A 20432-nucleotide genomic window follows, 5' to 3' on the forward strand; every position below is an offset into this window, starting at 1 on the left:
TATATACTTATTGTTTATGTTTTTATTTATTTATTTGTTTTAATAAAAAAATCGAATAATTTGGTTATTTTAATTTTATTTCCCTTTTTTATTTTATTTTATTGCAACATAGATTTCCGCCGATCGTTCCCGCTCTTAGAAAACGTTTATTTTGAAAGCGCTTCCCGGATGTGTCGCTGGTTGTTATGGCCACCTTGACTGCGGGACCATCCCCCATCTGGCGGCTCCTTCCAGCTCTGCACCGACCGGCTTTACAACGGAGGCACAAACCGGGCTGATGAAGACAATGATTCCGTTTTAAAGGAGCTGGATTACAAACCCTTACGGTACGTTATTCCTCATATTTGATGAGAGCGCGCGCTGAGCTCGGGTTTGATGTGGGATCAAGTATCGATAGTTCAAATATCGGTGCACCGGTTAACGTCTCCTCTCGGGGAAGAACAGGCGTTCATTCAACCGGTGATGATCTGAAAGTCCACAGCGTTTATTGATTGTAAACTCAATCTTATATAATCTGTTTGCATCATTTTAAAACAACAACAACAAACTGCAGGTTGAAGTGGAACTCAAACCACAGCCAGACTCCTGATTCATTCATTCCACATCCGAGTGGATCGATATCTTTGTTTCATCGATGGTTACAGTTTGATATTTAAAAATACAACAACATGTATTATGTTTGTGTCGGGAGGGAGGTCCAAAGTAAAATACATAAATAAATAAGCGGAAGCCGTCTCTGTGGAGTGAACCTGTTCTTCCTCCAGACCAGCACCACCTTCGGTGAATCAGTGTGGGGGGGCAGCTGGAGGTGGATCACATCAGGACCTGACTGAGCTCTGTCCATGGTTCTGAACTCACAGATCACAAGAGGCTGCTGGACCCGTCTATCACCTGGAGATGTTAGACTACCATCTAGTTGGATTTAAGCTTTAAACAGAAGTCAGTTTAAGTAAAAAACAACAACTTTCTCGTGTCTTAAAGGGCCACGACACTGTTGTTACACATGAGACAACCTGGAGTCTGAGGATAACGTCACACTATCAGACACAGGATGGTTCCCATTCACTATATCACCCGATGATTATCAAAATGTGCTGAAATATCTACTGGTTTACACACAGATAAGACACATTCTTTGTTGTTGTCATTTTTAGTGAAAACAATCTAATTATCCTAAATAAGATGATCATAAATCATAAGGTCTCCCTGCAAAATGAAGGATAAATACATTTATTTTGACTTATTTTCCACTTCTCTATCATGAGAGCGAGCTAGACATCTTTGTGACGATGTTTCACCACAATTTTTATTTCTTTTATTTATTTACTTATTTATCTCAAGCATTCAACAAAAGCAAAATAAATACAAACATAAATCAGATTCATTCAGATATCAAATACATGGAGAAGGAGCAGACGGAAGCAAAGTACTTTTTAAATCCTGCCCCTTTACTTAAACATAATACATAAAAAAACAAACATGTGTGCTTTAATACATTAACAGTACAATTCTATAATGTACCTACAGTATTTCTCCGTGATTTTGTTTGATCAATAATCAGTCCTCCTCTCTATTTTGGTCGTTAGGACTTTTTTAAAATTGTAAAATGCTTTAAAACCCTGATCCAAGATGAAATCTTATCCCCAAAGTCTTCCCGAAGATGGTTTTCAGGTGCATGCTGGGAAGTGTAGGCTCCGGTGTTTTGGACACTGTTTAAAAGTCCTTTTTATTTGTCTGTCGTCTCCTCAACATTCATCCACTTCCTGTGTTAATTATTGCTGAGTCACTCAAGTCATTTAACAGAGCAACAATATTCCAGTTTAAATTGTAAAAATCCTGAATCATATGTTGAAATTCACGGGAGAGATCAGAGAGAGAGAGAGAGAGAGAGAGAGAGAGAAGGATGAGTGGATTTCAGTGTCTCTCTGCACACATGTTGAAATGCTTCTTTCTTCTGATTGGATGAACCGGCGTGACAACGGAGGGCCACTCGTTTGATTTGCGGCGGCCGGTCCGACTCCCTCTCTGCAGTGAAGGATGAGCCGGCGTTGCTAATGTAATTAATTAGACTAAAACATGGATCTTTTCTCCCCTCGGTGTAGAAATAAGCATTTGGACGGAGGTTTTCCCCGGAGGCCAAATCTCCCTTTTGTGCTTCGTGACATCTGCTGCTCCCGAGCTGACCGGAGGCGACTCCATGCTATTAAACTTCTTCCTTTTTTATTTGCAACTAAGAATAGCAGAGCGTCGGACGTCCTGAGTGTTTCACATCAGTGTCTTTTGGATCGATGCAATTAAACTTTAATATTCTCTCAGTTCCTCTGAGGATCACACGTTAGTTACTGAGCGTCTTTTTTTAAAAAGCTGTATCTACGTACGACAGACTCTCCAGGATCCTCTTAAAGCTTCCTGCTTCGGATTTTGAACCTGAACTCTGTAACTGGAGCCTGAGATCGGATCCTCACAGGGGGATTGTGGGAGAATAGCAGGGTGCGTTTCCTTAAAGGGCCCGGGGGTTTGAGTGAGGGCAGAGCTGCCATTACTCCAGATAACGGTGGCATGAGAAGAATCGGCAATAAATGGCATTCTTTTTTTGTTTTTTATGAAAGATGGAAAGCCTGAACCCGATTCTATCAATGACGTTTATACGTGATGTTAACTACGTGTACGATGATTTCTAACTTTGTCTTCATGGCCTTTTAAACAGTCTGATTGTTGGATTTATTTCTAGTATTTAAGGTTTAATTGATTAATCTGCTGATTGTTCTCTTGATTAATCCATTAATCGTTCTGTCTAAAGTAAATAGAGAAGAAGTACACGTACCTGCTACTGATTCAACTGCTCATAAAAGTAAACAAAAGTATCACTTTGAAGGACATTTCTAATGTCTGTTAACTGAATATCATTAATAAAAACAATCAATAGTTCACCTCAAATGCATTAAAACAAAATTAACGAGCCTGTTTTGAAAATGTGAGGAATAGAAAGTACAAATATTTGTTTGTAGGAAGTAAAAGTAAAAAGCAACGGAGTATATTTGTGCTTTGTGACTTCCCACCGCTGAATATAATGATGGTTTATTTTTATTATTATTATTTTTCATACAGCGAGTCGTGAACCAGTCGACTTTGGATGCAAATATTCACATTCGAGGTTCTGAAACGATGGTTTCTTTAAAAAAACAAAAACATGTTGCAGATATTTTTTCCCATCAACGGGTTCATTGAATAAGTATTTTTACTTGGAGAACGTATATATGTAGTACACACACACAGTGCCTCTGTCTAGTTGCCAGTTTCCTCCCGATGCTGACTCAGCAGATCGGTCCTGAAAGGCGAACGCATTCATCTCCATGAACTGTTTTATGCATGAGGTGTTTTTGGAAGCGTCTTCTCAGACGTTTAGATTCTCTACGGACGCCGAGTCAGCACAATCTAAGCAGCAGCTCAGCAGCAGAAACGGGCTTCACGCCAACGCACAGCCCAGCCATGCAGCAGAGGTGCATGCTGGGTCCCCCGGTCTGATGATGCATTCATGAACACACAGACCAGATGAGGTTAAAGGTCACAAAGACTCATAGACGGAAGGTTACGTAAGAGGAACCGGGCGAGGCTGTAATATGAATGTGAAGCGCTTCAGAGAGCCGCTGTAGCTGTTGCCATGGTGACCGGGTTGGTCAAAGATGGCGGTAGTGTGTTCGTGCATGTGAGGAAGGGCTGCAGCTAATGGTTATATTGATTATCGATTAATATGTGGCATTTGTTTTAACAGATTTGTAATTTAACCTCTTAAACATCAGATGATAGTCAAACTTTCATCTTAATTTTATGAAGTTCACGGGCTTTAGGAGGTTGTTTTTGGAATATTTTTTATTTTATTTTGATTCCTTCAACTGCTGAGGCCAGGAATGAACTTTCACACAGAAACTGAAGACAGGAAATTGCTATTTTTTAATGACTGTGAACTTATATTTTCAATTAATCGTGTATTTTCTAACTTCCCAGATGAACAATCTTTACATTCCTTATTCTTTCTGACAATCACTTCCAAACCCAAACATCTTCATCTCATCACATATGATAAAAGAACCACAGCAAATAATATAAATATAATAATAATAATCATTAGGTATTATATAATATTCAGAGCTCTCTCTCCATTCTGGCTGCATCACTGATGGTGTTTCCTCTCAGTGGATCTCACTTCTAACAGCCAGACGACTTCTCATTCATGACAACAACAGCGGCTTTGTGTGTGTGTGTGTGTGTGTGTGTGTGTGTGTGTGTGTGTGTGTGTGTGTGTGTGTGTGTGACTCTAGCTTTTAGCAGCTGCACTGTCTTTGAATGAGTCACTTTCCTCTTCCTGTCCAGATCAGCTCCGTCTCTGCACCGGGAACAGAAAGAAGGCGTATCGATTCCTTAGCCAGAGCGTCGAGGTCCTCCCCACTTGCCCCGGAGTTATTGATTGAATTCTTCTAACCTCGGAGTCGGCTCTACAAAGAATATTAAATGGTGTTTTCAGGACCATGCACACGCATACAAATATCACATCCTTTTTTGTTTCTTGCACTCTAATCTGCGAGGGTTGACTCTGTGTCCGGGTTTGATTCCCTCCCTCTGCAGCAAACTGAAAATGTGAGTTAAACCGACGCAATAATGCTAATTGAAACGTCTGCAATCCGATGACAAAGAGGAAGACGGTGAGATATGATTGAAAGCTCCAGAACAGCCACTTAGTGCGTACGGTGAGATTGTCAACTAAAAGCATGAACGCTTTCTTTGATTAGCATCAATTTAATTGAATTCCTTCACCTCTATTGATTTGCATTGTTTCCGATGACGTGACCTCGGTATCAAACCTCACCGTTATTTAATGCAATATTATACAAAAAACGACTTTACTTCCTTACAGCGCAGATTCTGACTATTTTTTATAATTTTATTTATAAAGGGAAATTTGTCATTATGGGATACGAGAGACGACAAAATATAAATATGAATATTATATAATATGTATTATTATAATTACATAATATAATGTATTAATATAATATATATTATATATAATATAATAATAACAATGATAAGCATAATAGATAAGATAATATAAATATGAAGCTGGAGCCACGACACAGTTAGCTTAGCTTAGCATAAAGACTGAAAGCAGTTAGTTGTGTTGGACTTGTTCATATTCAGAGAAAAGAACAAAAGCTAATATTGTTGAGTGTTTTTTGGGAGTGGGTGGGGCTGGGGGGGCGGGTCGTATATTACTTCCTGCAGTAATGGGTTATAGCACCGGGGTCAAGTGGAGTGAGTCCCGCTGGGAGGAGCATGATTAGATGACACACAGATGGCTCATGATGGGGAGACGGGCGTCTGTCTGTGTGGACGGACCACTAACTGTCTGTCTCTCCCTGTCTGTCTGTCTCTCTGATGACTTTTATATACGTAACGTCTCCGTTTCTTGAAGCGTTCATTATGCTCTCAAATGGCGTCCTCGTGTCTCGGCACGTCGACCCGTCTGTCCTCCACAGAATCGACCTGTCTCCCCTCTCTCTCTCCTGTCTGCCTTCTTTATCTCTGGGACGACTGACTCTGTTTCACTCCTTCGTCTCCTTTTGCCGGACGACATGGCACCTGTCTGATAAACCCCGCCCCCCACACGGCGAGCTAATTATTGATGGTTTAATGTGTCTCCTCAGCGATGTGTCAAAGTGCAGTGTGTGTGTGTGTGTGTGTGTGTGTGTGTGTGTGGAAAAGGCCGGATGTGTCATCGTTGCAGCTGAGCGGTGACGCTGAGTTTCAGGTGTCTGCTCACCTGAAGGCTGCCACAAATACCCGACACCGTCGAGGAGCGAGGGGCCACAGAGACAACGCACCAGGTCAGCCTTGTAGTTGTGTACTTTCCGTTGTGTACTTTCCGTTGTGTAGCTGAATTTGTAGTCCTTTTTTTTTTGCCGTGACACATAACAGATGATGAATTCTGACTCCAATGAATGAATGGGTGCTTTGGTGTGTGTGTGTGTGTGTGTGTGTGTGTGTGTGTGTGTGTGTGTGTGTGTGTGTGTGTGTGTGTGTGTGTGTGTGTGTGTGTTTAAGTATGGTTAACTACACACTGGCCTTGAGCTTTATAGCTGCTATATCTTCTGTCAGACTCACAACAAAAAAGATCACATTATTATTCTCCTTCCTCGTCAAAAGCCGGCGCCTACATTACCCACAATGCAACCGGACCGATGACTGTTGAGTGGGAGGTTTGATAGGTTCGAGCAGCTAGAAGCAGCACCGTCATGCAGGTGTTTAAGCTCTCATGTCCAGCTCTTCTGTATTATTGATGAAACATGAATACTGTAGAGAAACACGACGGAGGTTCTGAAACAAATGGTCGTCTGCCGCCTTGAAATGTTCCTTTGAACGCATCATCATCATCATCATCATCACCTCCACCTGTTTCCTTTTCTATAGAGCCCTACCGGTGTCTGTTGAGCAACGCCAGAGATCAGCTGAGGGTTCAATGCCTCTTATCAAGGCTTCCTCAGGATCAGCTGCTTATCTGCTTCAACGCTCATGTTCAGAGATGTTTCACGAGAAGAGTGTATTTTCTTTTTATTGCATTACATAATCAACGCTCACATAGAGCTCTTTAGTTTGCTGCGTTTTTGTCGAACCGTCCTGGAGTTGTTGCATCGCCCCCCGTGGTTTTAATCCAGTTGATTTGGGATTACGTCAAACCTGAAAAGAGTTCCCCCCCCGTGAGATCCAGGTTGGTCGTCTCCCGTTTACAGCCGTGTGAATTATTGATGACTGACGTTCTATCTTTAGGACCTGAATGTAATAAGATGGTTTTGTCCTGTGGGGAAAGAAAAAGTGCTGCATTTGGATGACCAGGATCTCACGGTGGAGGAGGCGTGGCGGCTCGGAGGGAGAACGGGGAGCGATAATCAGCATTTCTATGGTTATCGGCCATTTTTGCCGATAAAATAATTTCATTTTAAAATCTTTGGCTCTTTGGAGTCACTTCTGTCACAGTCTCTATTTAATTGATTTCAACTTTACAGAACTTCAGGGAATTTATTGATTTATTTATTTGTTTATTTGTATAGAATCTCATAATAATGCTGTTCGTAGCTCCCTGCACTTTTTGTCACATTGAAAGGTTCTGTGAATTAAACATAAACACCAGGAATTTCAACAAAGCGGCACTATTTTTTTCTACTGCAGACAAAATGTCTAATGTTATCGGCCTCCGAGATTAGTACAAATCTGTCAAAAAGACATTTGCCAGTGCAAATCATTCACCGATTTCCATCCAACTAACTTCTCCGACTGTCAGAGCGTGAGCGGCAAAATATTTGTGTACTTGTTTTCTGCGTCGCCTCATATTTTAATCAAGTGTTTTGGGAAAGTCAGCAGCTGGGTCATGTGTTTGTTCTCATCAGAGTGATGGAGGGAACTAAAGAGGGTTCATTCTGAAGCTTCTCGGATAGAAACTCATGGATGTTTGTGAAGAAAGCCGTCCATGTTATTGTGTTGTCGTCCATCAGGCGAGAGAAAAGGTCTCCATCGTCTTACATCAACTTTTATGACACGCCGTCTAATTATTAATCATTTTACAACCTGCTCTCTGGCCTTCACACACATTCCTAACAGCTTATGTCAGGATCGCCTCCACCCTTCAGATGCCCCTCCCCCCATGGTGATCTACTGGAGCCTTCTGAAGGAATCTGTGCTTCATTGAACTAGAGATTCTTTTATTTTCTGGACCAGTTGATCAAAATACATTAAGAAGGAAAGCATAATAAGTTTACAAGCATTTTATCATAGATGGTTATCAATACGACCTGATTTTATATAAACCTAATTTAAAAAAACATTTTAACAAGCAGACAAAGTTAGCAGCTAGCCGTGAACTGAATTTAGTCGTTCCAGAGGGGTTGGTGGAGACCAAACAGAGATAAAAGAGGAATGAATGTTGCTTGCGTCTGTTTGCCAACAAATTAGCCACATAAACGTTAAACATAAAAAAAGGCCAATCAATGTTGTGTTTACAGCTCATTTCCAAAGATTTAAATATGGACGGAAAACCACAGTTCAAGTTTTCAAGAAACACCGATAAAAGAAACTCTTCATGAGCACCTGAAAAAGCTTTTTATGAACGCAGCATGTATTTCACATGTAAATCAGTTGCTTTAGAATGAAGCTAGTTTGTTTTATTTCCTGTCATTTGAACGATAACTTCATAATAAAAAGTGTGCTCTGCTTTTGTATTCAGGCGCCTCTCCGCCGCGACTAAAGGCTGATCACTAAACACCTCACACTTCCAGACTACAGCATCCTCAGTGTTCACCAGAGAGCATCCGCCCACCTCCACCCCCTCTCTATGTCTCTCTCTCTCTCTCTCTCTCTCTCTCTCTGTCTCTCTCTCTCTCTCTCTCTCTCTGTCCGAGCCATTCAAGCTAAAGCACCACAGGATTATCCCTCTTTCATTGAGAAACGAACACACACACACACGGTGCTTCCTCAGATTAATGCTCCTCTTCTCCGCTCCGTCAGTCAGTCAGGGAGGGAGGACGGCAGCGGCGAGGAGAAACAAGTGAACAGGAAGGGGGAGAAGAGGAGGCGAGGAGGAGGAGGAGAGAGAGGGGCTGACTGCTGGAGGAGCCCACGTGTCTCTTTTCTCCTAGCCGTAGCCTTAGCTGCTGTTAATGGAGGACTGGGGGTAAGCTTTTGTTGCTGTGGCGGCGGAGGAGGAGGAGGAGGAGGAGGAGGAGGAGGAGGAGGAGGAGGGATGGGGGCTTGATGCTCTTTGTTTTGGGGGTCTGGGGCATCTCTTTGACACGCTGTCCTGGTGCTTTATGGTGTTGTTGCTTGAGAGGGATGAGGGCTCCAGAGAGCCTCTGATGCTCGGAGGATGTGGAGAAGAATCCTCGATGTGATGGTGACCAATGTGTGTGTGTGTGTGTGTCTGTGTGTGTGTCTGTGTGTGTGTGTGTGTGTGTGTTGGGGGGGGGATCTGTATTGTTTGTGTCTAGTTACAGCCAATAACTCACTGCTAACACAGCTGGATGGATGTTTCTGTTTTGGTGATGAAAGTCGGTCAGTGGCTGTTTTGCTGTTTTCCCCTGAACAAAAGCCTCCTCTCGGCACGTCACTAACGGATTACCCGAGCGTGATGAACACCCACCCGTGCCGATGCTCCACGCTGCATCAGCCGGCGTGTTTTTTTGTTTGTTTTTTTGTTGTTGCTGGAAGCCGTCTTTTTCCAACCGTCGTGGTGGAGATTCACCGCTTCATTACCAGGATTTGTGGAGTTTCCTTCACTTCAGCCTCGTGTGGCGTCGCTGGTTTTCATTGTCAGAATTGTCGTTCCGATCCATCGGTCCACGGTTGACCCAAATACCCATGCAGCTCCCGCCCCTCCCCCTGACCTCCTATCAGAACACATCACCATCGCTTCTCCTTGCTATTGTTTCATACGTCTCTCTCCTGCATCAAATCCTTCTTCATCCGCAGCTTTGGCTCAGTTTTTTTGTTATTTATGTGACAATCGTCAAATCATCAATTACTAATCAATTCAAAGACATAAACATAAACAGCACTGACCTGGAATGTTGCTTGATTTGTCATAAACTTGTATGAGAAAATCAAATTGTGATTTATATGATGACATTGAGCATTAACACATTTTTTTTATTTTATAATTTATCATGTGATAACACTAAATATGATTGAACAGCTGGTTAGCGTAGCATAAAGACTGGAAACAGACCAACTTTATGATGTTAATTCATGTTAATATTCTTTCTTGTTTGTGTCATAAACCAAAGTATAATATAGATGAAAAGTTGTGATTTACAACGTGTCGTTTTTATAAATTGGTACATAATTGAAAAAAACAACTAAATCTGAGGCTTGTTGACATTGATTTAGTTAGTTTGGGGCCAGAGCCAGGCTAGCTGTCTTTATGCTAAGCTAACTGACTGTAGCTTCATATTTACCACTCAGACATCCATCCAAGTGTGGCGTCGTTTATCTCGTCTCACTCTCGACAAGCATGTTTACCAAAATGTCAAACTATTCCTTCAGCGTGTGAATCCAGACATCCGTCAGAGGCGACTGGATGCTGACTCAGCACGCGTTTAGTTGTCACGTGTCGTCGGTTTATTGATATTTAGGATTCCAGCAGAGGCTCCAGTGAAAGCGAGTGTCGTCCTTTATTTGCATCCTCACTTTGCATTTTCTCTTGTTGTTTGTAGCTCGTTCCTCCACATATCCTCCTTCTTACTATCATGCACCTCTCTTTTGGCTCAGTGTTGCATTGTGCTTATATAAGTAAACAACAAGTCTGGACTTGGACATGTAGCAGACTGACTGAAGCTTTGCAGCTCATGTGCAGGAGGGAAGCTCTGATATCATTCTACGCGTCCTGCTGACCTTCACCTCCTCGTTGTTGAGATCCAGGAAACGCAGAGTCCTGCAGATGCTATCATGTGGGGTGGCTTGTCTGGTTTCTCCAGATCCCTCTGCAGATATACAAACAAACTTAATGTTGTTTCCTTTCAGTCAAACTCAAGAGACGATTGTTTAAAGTCATGTTTTTTTTGCCGGACTCCACTTTCCCCAAATCCCTACAAAGGAGGCCGGTATAAGTGCAAGTGAGCAGAACACTGCTGATTTCTCAACCAAGTTTTAAGACTCTCTCAAGCCGATGAAGACGACATTTTAAATACGGTGATGATCAACTCAAATATGTTATAGTTTAGAAAACCTGGTATGGTTCTTTACTGAAAGCCCTTCTTAAAGGCAGAGTAGGTCTCTTAGTGGTCGTGTTGTGTCTCTTTGTGGTCATGTTGTGTATCTTTGTGGTCATGTTTTGTCTCTTAGTGGTCGTGTTGTGTCTCTTTGTGGTCGTGTTGTGTATCTTTGTGGTCATGTTTTGTCTCTTAGTGGTCGTGTTCTGTCTCTTTGTGGTCATGTTGTGTTTCTTTGTGGTCATGTTGTGTTTCTTTGTGGTCGTGTTGTGTCTCTTTGTGGTCATGTTGTGTATCTTTGTGGTCATGTTGTGTATCTTTGTGGTCATGTTGTGTATCTTTGTGGTCATGTTCTGTCTCTTTGTGGTCATGTTCTGTCTCTATGTGGTCATGTTCTGTCTCTATGTGGTCATGTTCTGTCTCTTTGTGGTCATGTTCTGTCTCTTTGTGGTCATGTTGTGTATCTTTGTGGTCATGTTGCGTCTCTTTGTGGTCATGTTTTGTCTCTTGTTGTGTCTCTTTGTGGTCGTGTTGTGTCTCTTTGTGGTCGTGTTGTGTCTCTTGTTGTGTCTCTTTGTGGTCGTGTTGTGTCTCTTGTTGTGTGTCTTTGTGGTCGTGCTGTGTCTCTTATTGTGTCTCTTTGTGGTCGTGTTGAGTCTCTTGTTGTGTCTCTTTGTGGTCGTGTTGTGTCTCTTGTTGTGTCTCTTTGTGGTCGTGTTGTGTCTCTTGTTGTGTGTCTTTGTGGTCGTGCTGTGTCTCTTATTGTGTCTCTTTGTGGTCGTGTTGAGTCTCTTGTTGTGTCTCTTTGTGGTCGTGTTGTGTCTCTTGTTGTGTCTCTTTGTGGTCGTGTTGTGTCTCTTGTTGTGTGTCTTTGTGGTTGTGTTGTCTCTTCGTGGTCGTGTTGTGTCTCTTGTTGTGTCTCTTTGTGGTTGTGTTGTCTCTTGTTGTGTGTCTTTGTGGTTGTGTTGTCTCTTTGTGGTCGTGTTGTGTCTCTTGTTGTGTCTCTTTGTGGTTGTGCTGTCTCTTTGTGGTCGTGTTGTGTCTCTTGTTGTGTCTCTTTGTGGTCTTGTAGTGTCTCTTGTTGTGTGTCTTTGTGGTCGTGTTGTGTCTCTTGTTGTGTCTCTTTGTGGTTGTGTTGTCTCTTCGTGGTCGTGTTGTGTCTCTTGTTGTGTCTCTTTGTGGTTGTGTTGTCTCTTGTTGTGTGTCTTTGTGGTTGTGTTGTCTCTTTGTGGTCGTGTTGTGTCTCTTGTTGTGTCTCTTTGTGGTTGTGCTGTCTCTTTGTGGTCGTGTTGTGTCTCTTGTTGTGTCTCTTTGTGGTCTTGTTGTGTCTCTTGTTGTGTCTCTTTGTGGTCGTGTTGTGTCTCTTATTGTGTGTCTTTGTGGTCGTGTTGTGTCTCTTGTTGTGTCTCTTTGTGGTCTTGTTGTGTCTCTTGTTGTGTCTCTTTGTGGTCTTGTTGTGTCTCTTGTTGTGTCTCTTTGTGGTCGTGTTGTGTCTCTTGTTGTGTGTCTTTGTGGTTGTGTTGTCTCTTTGTGTGTCTCCCTCAGCAGTTGGATAAACGGATGCCTCGGTTGGCTTTTGATGTTTCATGCCGTCACGTCACAGTTATTACTTTCAGGATGATGTTGACTCGACTGAGAGCATGATTACTCTGCAATTAGTCGACGGTGTTCTGACAGAAGGGATAATTACCAGCCAGTCATCATCGTGTCTATTAAAAGTCTTCTCACGGGAGCAGAGAGACAGACAGAGAGAGAGAGACAGGTGCACGGGTGGTTTCATGCAAACCTGAGCTGACCTGATATCAGTCAACGGGGTCGTGAACAAAGTCCAGATGTTTAGTGTGGACCTTGTTCAGATGTGCATTATCTTACTCAGCAGTTTATCTGCTGTGTGTGAAAGTTGATCAGCAGCTCTCAAATACAACGGAGGGGCATTTCTTTAAATCACCAATTTAAATAATGTGTGCAGCTCGAGCTCGGTTTCAGCTTCTTAAATCGTAAACTGAATCATTTGATTATTGATTGATTATTATGAGTTTTGGCCTGCTGTACGCTGTTTAAAGGCATCATCATTTTTTAGACATATTATAGAAAAACAGCAAACAATGAAAATACATTTTATCCTTAGAATATATATGTTATGAATCAGTTTCATGTGATTTATTTGTCTATTATCTGATGTTCTTTGAGAAAAAACCCAGCTTTGTTCTAATCATGATAATCTCTTGCATAATCCTCTCACGTGTGCTTCCTTTTTCCTCGTTACATAAGCATTTCCGTGTCGGGACATTTGTTATCATCGTAAGAAGGAAGTGTCTGGATTAAGTCAATGATGTTGTGATCACATGACCTGCAGGAATAAGCATTTTAATCTGGTTGTGATGGGAAACAAAAACAACAACAAAAAAGCATCAGAACTGCATATTTTTCAGTTTGAACCTTCGAGATGATGATTTTGGGCGTTCTTGTGTTTCCTCACAGTGCATGAGGAGCGTCACTCTGCTGCAGCCCGCCACCGCCTGAACCCAGCCCGCCAAAACCTGGAGAGACCATGTCTGGAGCCTACGACGAGTCCGCCAGTCTGGAGGAGACCACAGAGAGTTTCTGGGAGGTGAGACAGCCTTTTGATGGATTTAAAACCCCAACTGGGAGATGTCAGGTTGCTTGTTGATGGCCTTCCTTTAGAGATTCACACGTGGAAGCTCAACCCTGGTGAACATAATGAATCAGCAGTGATCGATCAGCACAGATCCGTTGATTGGCTTCACGTTTGATCGGCACGATGACAAAGCGTTACGCTTTAGTGCCGTTATCTGTGACTGAGTTGCCCGAGCCAGTTCGATGAGCCGTAACGCGACTGCTAAAGAAAGTGAAAGGGTTATAAAACAGATGATTTACTGCTTCAGCCGGTGATGCCGATGCTCTCCCCCGATAACTCCCCAACTGTTTTATCGTCTATATGGATGACATCGAGGTGCTAATGTCTCTTTAGTCGGCGGCAATTATTTTCACCTCTGATTAGAGACGACAGTGTTCATCACCGCCTGCCTAACGGGGGAATTGCCAACATTAAACATTTCAGTTGCAGTGGAGAACCTTATCTCCTGTATTCCTCGCTCCACTTTCCAATTAAGTTAAAGCAACTTTGTTAATGTTTGTGGAACTGGTCGTTGTTTATTTCACACGTTAAATACCAACTTTCTGTACGCTTTTATAATTAAGGCCTTCGAGGTTGAAGTTGTTGTCACAAAAAGTATGGTTGGTCAAATATTTTCTAATAATATATCTAAACAAAACAAAAAATAAATAAATCTGGGTTCTGATGACAAGAAACAATAACTCATATTAAGATAATTTATCAGAAAGTAGGGAAAACTGTTCCCTTAAGCTCATAAACATATAATAATGAGTCAAAATATATCCAAGGCAATTTTATTTGTATAGCACCTTTCAGCAACCGGGCAATTCAGAAAAGCAGCAAATCATCACAACTGAGAAGCTGGGACGCACGTCAAACATTTAATTTTTATTGCGCTGATAATAACAACAATGGATTTATAGTTTTAACCCTCGATGACGGCGTGTCGTACCGGGTTTCACCTCCTCGGTTCTCCGAATGCAAACAAGTAATCTGAGCTTCGGGTCATTCAATAATCATGAGAGCTGCTTCACAGGGTTCAGACCAGGATCAGGTTCCACTCTTCTCCAGCTATGACTGTTTGCTGACTCAGCATTGATATGAGGAGGGTTTTTATGAATCCACTTCCTCTCCGACTCGGCTGCGTTTTTATTAAATCCTCGTCTCTCCGACCGGCAATCGGCTGGAGCAGCAAAAGGTGCCGTTTCCTGCACACAGTCACTCCATCACAGCTGTACAGTGGAGTTGCTGCAGTGCTGATTGCTGACTCAGCTAAAGCAACCCCCCCTCCCCCCCTCCTCTCCCCAGCTGCTTTCATTTCACCCACGTTTGAGATTTGTTGGGTGTCATTCCAGGGTGACGCGCAGGTAAACAACTATTACACATTCAGCAAACATGAAGTCCTTGTGTTTCTGTCACAACGCTGTGAGCTGAATGCAGTAATGTGGGATTGTAGTCTCTCGCTCGCTCTCTCTCTGCTCCTGCCTGCATTTAGAATAATTTGAACATTATAAGGCTCTCCCTGCTTTCATTACATCCAGACCGCCTGTTCGCTGCATCGCCTGCAGGCTTTTAGAGGCGGCGCCTCACAACAGCATTACAGCAGCTTTCTTCAGCCGCCACAGTCAACCATGAAGAACTGATAATAATGTATACAAACTAGAAATGATCAGATGAAAGAGCATCAATGACATCAAAGTCATCCACTGATCTGGAGAGGAAATCCAGACGACGTTCTCTTCTCCAACCAGGACATAAAAGAATCACAGCAGTGGCAGGAATAGTCCAATATTTTTGGGGGGGGAAACCTGCTGATGTGACTCACATCGATGGCCACTGTGTGGTTCGGGGGTCAGTGCGGGTCGTCCTCTCATCATCAGATTGATCCCCGACCCCTCCTGCCTGCAAAGTGCTGGAGTGGAACAGTTAGCCTCTGCTCCTCATGCTGAGGACGGCTTAAATGCAAAGACGTTGTGATGTATACGATCTTTAATACAATAATAATAAAGTTTAGAAGTAACAGCCAGTAGCCGGTTAGCTAAGCTAACCTGGTAGCTGTCAAAGACTGGAAGCCAGGGGAAACAGCGAGCATGGTGCTTTAAAACTGCAGCTATTTTGTTGAAACAGGCTGGTCTTTATGCTAAGCTAAGCTAAGCTCATCACCTCCCGGCTCAAGCTCCACTCAAGTATACTGTATTGTGTTTGTATTGTATTCTGTAATGTTTTTATGCTATGGACTCTTGGAAGAATAGCCTAAAAGAGATCCAAATAAATAAACAAAACAAACACGTGTGTAGTATCGATCATCTCATACTCTCAGCACGAATGCAACTCCACATATTCCTTTCAAGCCTTTGATTTGAGGACCCGCATAGATTCCCCTGAAAGTAACTGGAGACTTGTTGTGTTTCCCGTCAGGTCGGGAACTACAAACGCACGGTGAAGCGGATCGACGACGGCCACCGGCTCTGCAACGACCTGATGAACTGCATCCAGGAGCGCGCCAAGATCGAGAAAGCCTACGCACAGCAGCTGACGGAGTGGTCGAAGAGATGGAGACAGCTGGTGGACAAAGGTAAAACCGCCGTTTCACACTTACAGCATGAACATTTCACCTGTCGTTACCCCCGGCAACACCCATCGGTGCCTGTCCTCCACCACCAGGGCCTCAGTACGGCACCGTGGAGCGAGCGTGGATGGGGGTGATGACGGAGGCGGAGAAGGTGAGCGAGCTCCACCAGGAAGTGAAGAACAGCCTGATCAACGAGGACTTTGAGAAGGTGAAGAACTGGCAGAAGGACCTGTACCACAAGCAGATGATGGGGGGGTTCAAGGAGACCAAAGAGGCCGACGAGGGCTTCAAGAAGGCCCAGAAGCCCTGGGCCAAGAAGCTCAAAGAGGTGAGGGAGCTCGTCGATACATGAGACTGGTTTTCAAACGATATTTCACAATAAAAGTGAATATTTTAATATTTCATTCTTTTCATTCAGTCATTCTTAAACTCCTTTCTGTTATAGTCTCTTATCATGAAACTCTTTATGAAGAATAAACCATTAAATGTGTGAGAACATGATATCCTATCAGCTTTAATCGACAGGTGATTGGATTTGACAGAAAAATAACCCCAAACTACAGTTTGATAAGCAAGAAAATAACTGTAAAATGACTCAGATGTGGAGTTGCAGCACTACTTAGGACCCTACCTACTTTAAAATGTCACAAATGTACACATTCCTGATATTATGGGTCGATGGCGTGTCGTTCCTGTAGCTGGAGGCGGCCAGGAAGTCCTACCACATGGCCTGCAAAGAGGAGAAGCTGGCGTCCACCAGGGAGGCCAACGGGAAGGCCGAGTCCTCCGTGACCGCCGAGCAGCAGAAGAAACTCCACGAGAAACTGGACAAATGCAAACAGGACTCGCAGAAGGTGAGGAGATCTACCTTCACATCTACCTGCCGCCTAATTCAACATGTAGGGCTGTTTTCTCTCTCGGCAAAGCTTCATAAAGGCATCCGAGCTGTCATAAGTGCACTTTACCCCCTCCCCCCTCATCTACATGCACACTGTTCTGGTCTGAAGTGGACTCTGGTCTCCTTTGACTGCCTTAACCTTCACACTCTTGAACTATGACCTGAAAACACATTTATTGTCCTTTCAAAGACGTCAGATCACAGAGCTGAAGGACAGCATCAGATATCATGTTGCATCATTTATTTAGAGTGTTTTCCTGTGTGTGTGTGTGTGTGTGTGTGTGTGTGTGTGTGTGTGTGTGTCCGTCACCACCGAGGCCAAGGAGAAGTACGAGAAGGCCCTGGAGGAGCTGGGTAAGTGCACTCCCCAGTACATGGAGAACATGGAGCTGGTGTTCGATCAGTGCCAGCAGTTCGAGGAGAAGCGGCTGAGCTTCCTGCGGGAGGTGCTGTTGGACGTCAAACGCCACCTCAACCTCACAGAGGACCAAAGGTGTGACGCCGACACACACACTCATACCTGGATGTTTGTTCATACCGCTGTGCGCTAAACGCTCGCCACGTCTCTCCTCAGCTACGCCACGGTGTACGAGGAACTCGAACGCAGCATTGTGTCGTCCAGTCCGCAGGAAGACCTGAAGTGGTTCAACAGCATCCACGGGCCCGGCATGCACATGAACTGGCCTCAGTTCGAGGTAAGCTGCAGTTAGAAGGCCTTAAATCCTCACTGGAGACCTGCAGCGTTGGTGCTGTAGAAACCAGAGGTCTTCAACGTGTTCACGCCAAGGACCCCCAAGGCCTGTAGAGACCCCCAAGGCCTGTAGAGACCCCCAAGGCCTATAGAGACCCCCAAGGCCTGTAGAGACCCGGTGGAGGGAGTTTGATGAGAAGACTCTGGTGTTGACATGTTTATAACGAGGAGAGAAAACAGCTGACACACCTGTCAATCAATCAGTGACTAATTAACTAATGACTAATTCACTAATGACTAATTAACATGTTGAAAGTTCCTCAGGTCTCCAGGAAGTGATTTCTTCTTATCTAACTCTCAGCAGGAGAGCGAGTCGGCATATTTCCTTTTCCTTTAACATTATTGATCTGAGTAACAGCTAACTGACAGCAATACAGACAAATAATTACTGATGAATAATAACTTTCTGTAAATGATACTAAAAGGAGAGTCGACCGTTTTGCAATGTGACGCTGTAAAAAGTTGATTTCTAGATAATTAACTGTTGTGTGTTTTACAGGAATACAACCCCGACCTGACTCATAACATCTCGAAGAAAGAGAAGTTGAAGAAGAGCAGCGACGGCGGCGTCCTGCTGACCAACGTCACGACGACAGTGGAGCACGCTCAGACTGGAGACCGGGGGAGGTGCGATTCCAACGCCCGCAGATTTAATGTTTTAACATTTTAAATCAAATCAGCTTCACAATGTTTGTTTAATCTTCATCTGTGTTCATAAATATGGAACTATTGTTATATTTCATCACAACTAGACGACATAAATACCGTTTCTAGACGAAGAAATCATAGAAATACTGTTCTACTGTATAGATAGTAAAAGGTTTATAGTAGAAATGAAAAAAAGGTAATAAAATAAAGAAGAAAAACAACATAAAATGCACATAGAACATCACATCTTGGTGTGGGACAATATAAAAATATCATACCACGATTATCCCAGCCCAAAATAATTGTGATTCACGATATTATCCCGATAATCATGTGTGTGTGGATTTGTGAAATGGAAAAACAATAAAATATTCTTAAATAAGATTATCAGAAATCATAAATAAGGATACATTAAAACATAATTTTATCCTGTTTTTGATAAATCAGACTCTACTTTTCACCTAGACGGCTTTTACCGAGTCGCTCGTGACGATATTTACGATGACGTGATGTTCTCACGTTCAGTGTCAGCAGCTACGAGAAGAACCAGGCGTTCACGGCCTCCACCGAGTGGTCGGACGAGGACCAGGTGGCCCCGGACTCGGGCACCGATACCAACGGGGGGGCGAACCCCTTCGACGAGGACGTGGCGAAGGGCGTGAGGGTGCGAGCGCTGTACGACTACGAAGGCCAGGAGCAGGACGAGCTCAGCTTCAGAGCCGGTGAGTGAGGCACGACTCGAGCTAGCCGCGAGAGAGCAGCGATCGGAAGTTTGGTCGAGTCGCTTTTGAGTATCTGTAATCGGATTCTTATGATGGCGTATTAGGGCCACTGTAGGAAAAAATAAGATTCCAAGAAAAAAAGTCGCAAATTTGTGAGTTTAAAACGTGACTAATTTGCCACTTTATACATTTTTTTTAAAACAGAGCTGAGAGACGGGGCAATATTCTGCAAAAAAAAAACTTGTGGCCCTAATACGCCATCATAGATTTCACCAAAGAAACTTCCTGTCAAACGGCAATGATAGTTTGCAATCTTTGAATCAACAGCGATGATGAGATGAAAGAAACGCTTGGAAATCAGGACAGCGCCAGGCTAGCTGTGTCCAGTCTTTATGCTAAGCTAACTAGCAGCAACTTTCTAACTAATGGATGGATGTGAGTGGTGTCTGTCCTCTCACCAATAAATCAATCAACTGCATTTTCTTGAAATGTCAAACTATTCCTTTAATGTGCTATACCAGAGGTCTTCAACAGGGGGTCTGGGACCCCTAGAGGGTCCACAGAGTTACTGCAGGGGGTCCCCGAAATGATTTGATCCCAAACGTTTTTTCTTCCAAAAATTAAATATGTCCAAAAATCCACCTTAACATGAATACGACCAATAATAAGCAAATATAAATCTTCCTGTTTAACGTCGACTGTGTTTCTGTCTCCGTCGATGAAGGGGACGAGCTGATGAAGCTGGAGGAGGAGGACGAACAGGGCTGGTGTAAAGGTTGCCTAGACAACGGCCAGCTGGGTCTTTACCCGGCCAACTACGTGGAGCCGATGTAGCCGCCGCTCCGTCGCCGCCGCCCCCCAGACTGAACCGTCCGTTCATAACTGCACATTGCCAGAGACTCGAAAAGCAAAGCTTGGTCTTCATCCTCCGTGGAGGGAAACAGCGAGCCGCCTCCGTACTCAGCTCTCATCACGGAGGAGACTACCGAATCACGATCCGGATCACGTCATCGTCAAGTCCTCCAGTCTCTTTGTGTGTAGCTGTGTGTGACACACAGTATCTCCCCCCCATCGTCTTATTGGTCTGGTGTCGTCAGTCGTGCCTGGATAGCAAGAATGAGCTATGCGTTGTGCATTTCATGTATATATTTTAATCTTTTTTTTTTTTACAGTCTGGAAGCTTGTACAGTTTTTTTCCCTCATTAAATAAATTTTTTTCTCTGTGAAATATTTACATGTTTAGCTTGAAAGGGAATAGTTTTGAGCTAATTCACTCTCGTGTTTGTACGGTACATATGAAGCTGCAGCTAGTTTAGCGTAGCTTAGCATTAAGCTAGCCTCACCCCGTCTGAAGGTAACAATCTGCCTGCCAGCACCTTTTAAACTCACTCATTAATATTCGTAGTGTAGTTTAATCCAAAGACGGAAAAAGCCTCACCGACTTTGAAAACG

The 20432-nt window shown here is 43.4% G+C and overlaps 1 protein-coding gene across 3 annotated transcripts; it reads left to right on the top strand.

Moving 5' to 3' along the window:
* Window positions 1–183: 183 nt before the first annotated feature.
* Window positions 184–20056, top strand: pacsin1b (protein kinase C and casein kinase substrate in neurons 1b). 3 transcript variants are annotated; one of them, XM_084033670.1, is made up of 10 exons: window positions 184–326; window positions 13233–13362; window positions 15808–15964; window positions 16054–16289; window positions 16660–16815; window positions 17177–17352; window positions 17434–17554; window positions 18110–18237; window positions 18784–18980; window positions 19705–20056. In XM_084033670.1, the coding sequence occupies exons 2-10, from the start codon at window positions 13303–13305 to the stop codon at window positions 19812–19814; spliced, it is 1341 nt and encodes a 446-aa protein (XP_083889796.1). In that variant the 5' UTR covers window positions 184–326; window positions 13233–13302; the 3' UTR covers window positions 19815–20056. The 3 variants fall into 3 exon arrangements, with proteins under 3 accessions (XP_083889796.1, XP_083889798.1, XP_083889797.1); XM_084033672.1 differs by lacking the exon at window positions 184–326 and adding an exon at window positions 5864–5882; XM_084033671.1 differs by lacking the exon at window positions 184–326 and adding an exon at window positions 8573–8719.
* Window positions 20057–20432: the final 376 nt, after the last annotated feature.

The sequence above is a fragment of the Eutrigla gurnardus genome, assembly GCF_963514095.1.
Source record: "Eutrigla gurnardus genome assembly, chromosome: 2".
NCBI lineage: Eukaryota > Metazoa > Chordata > Actinopteri > Perciformes > Triglidae > Eutrigla > Eutrigla gurnardus.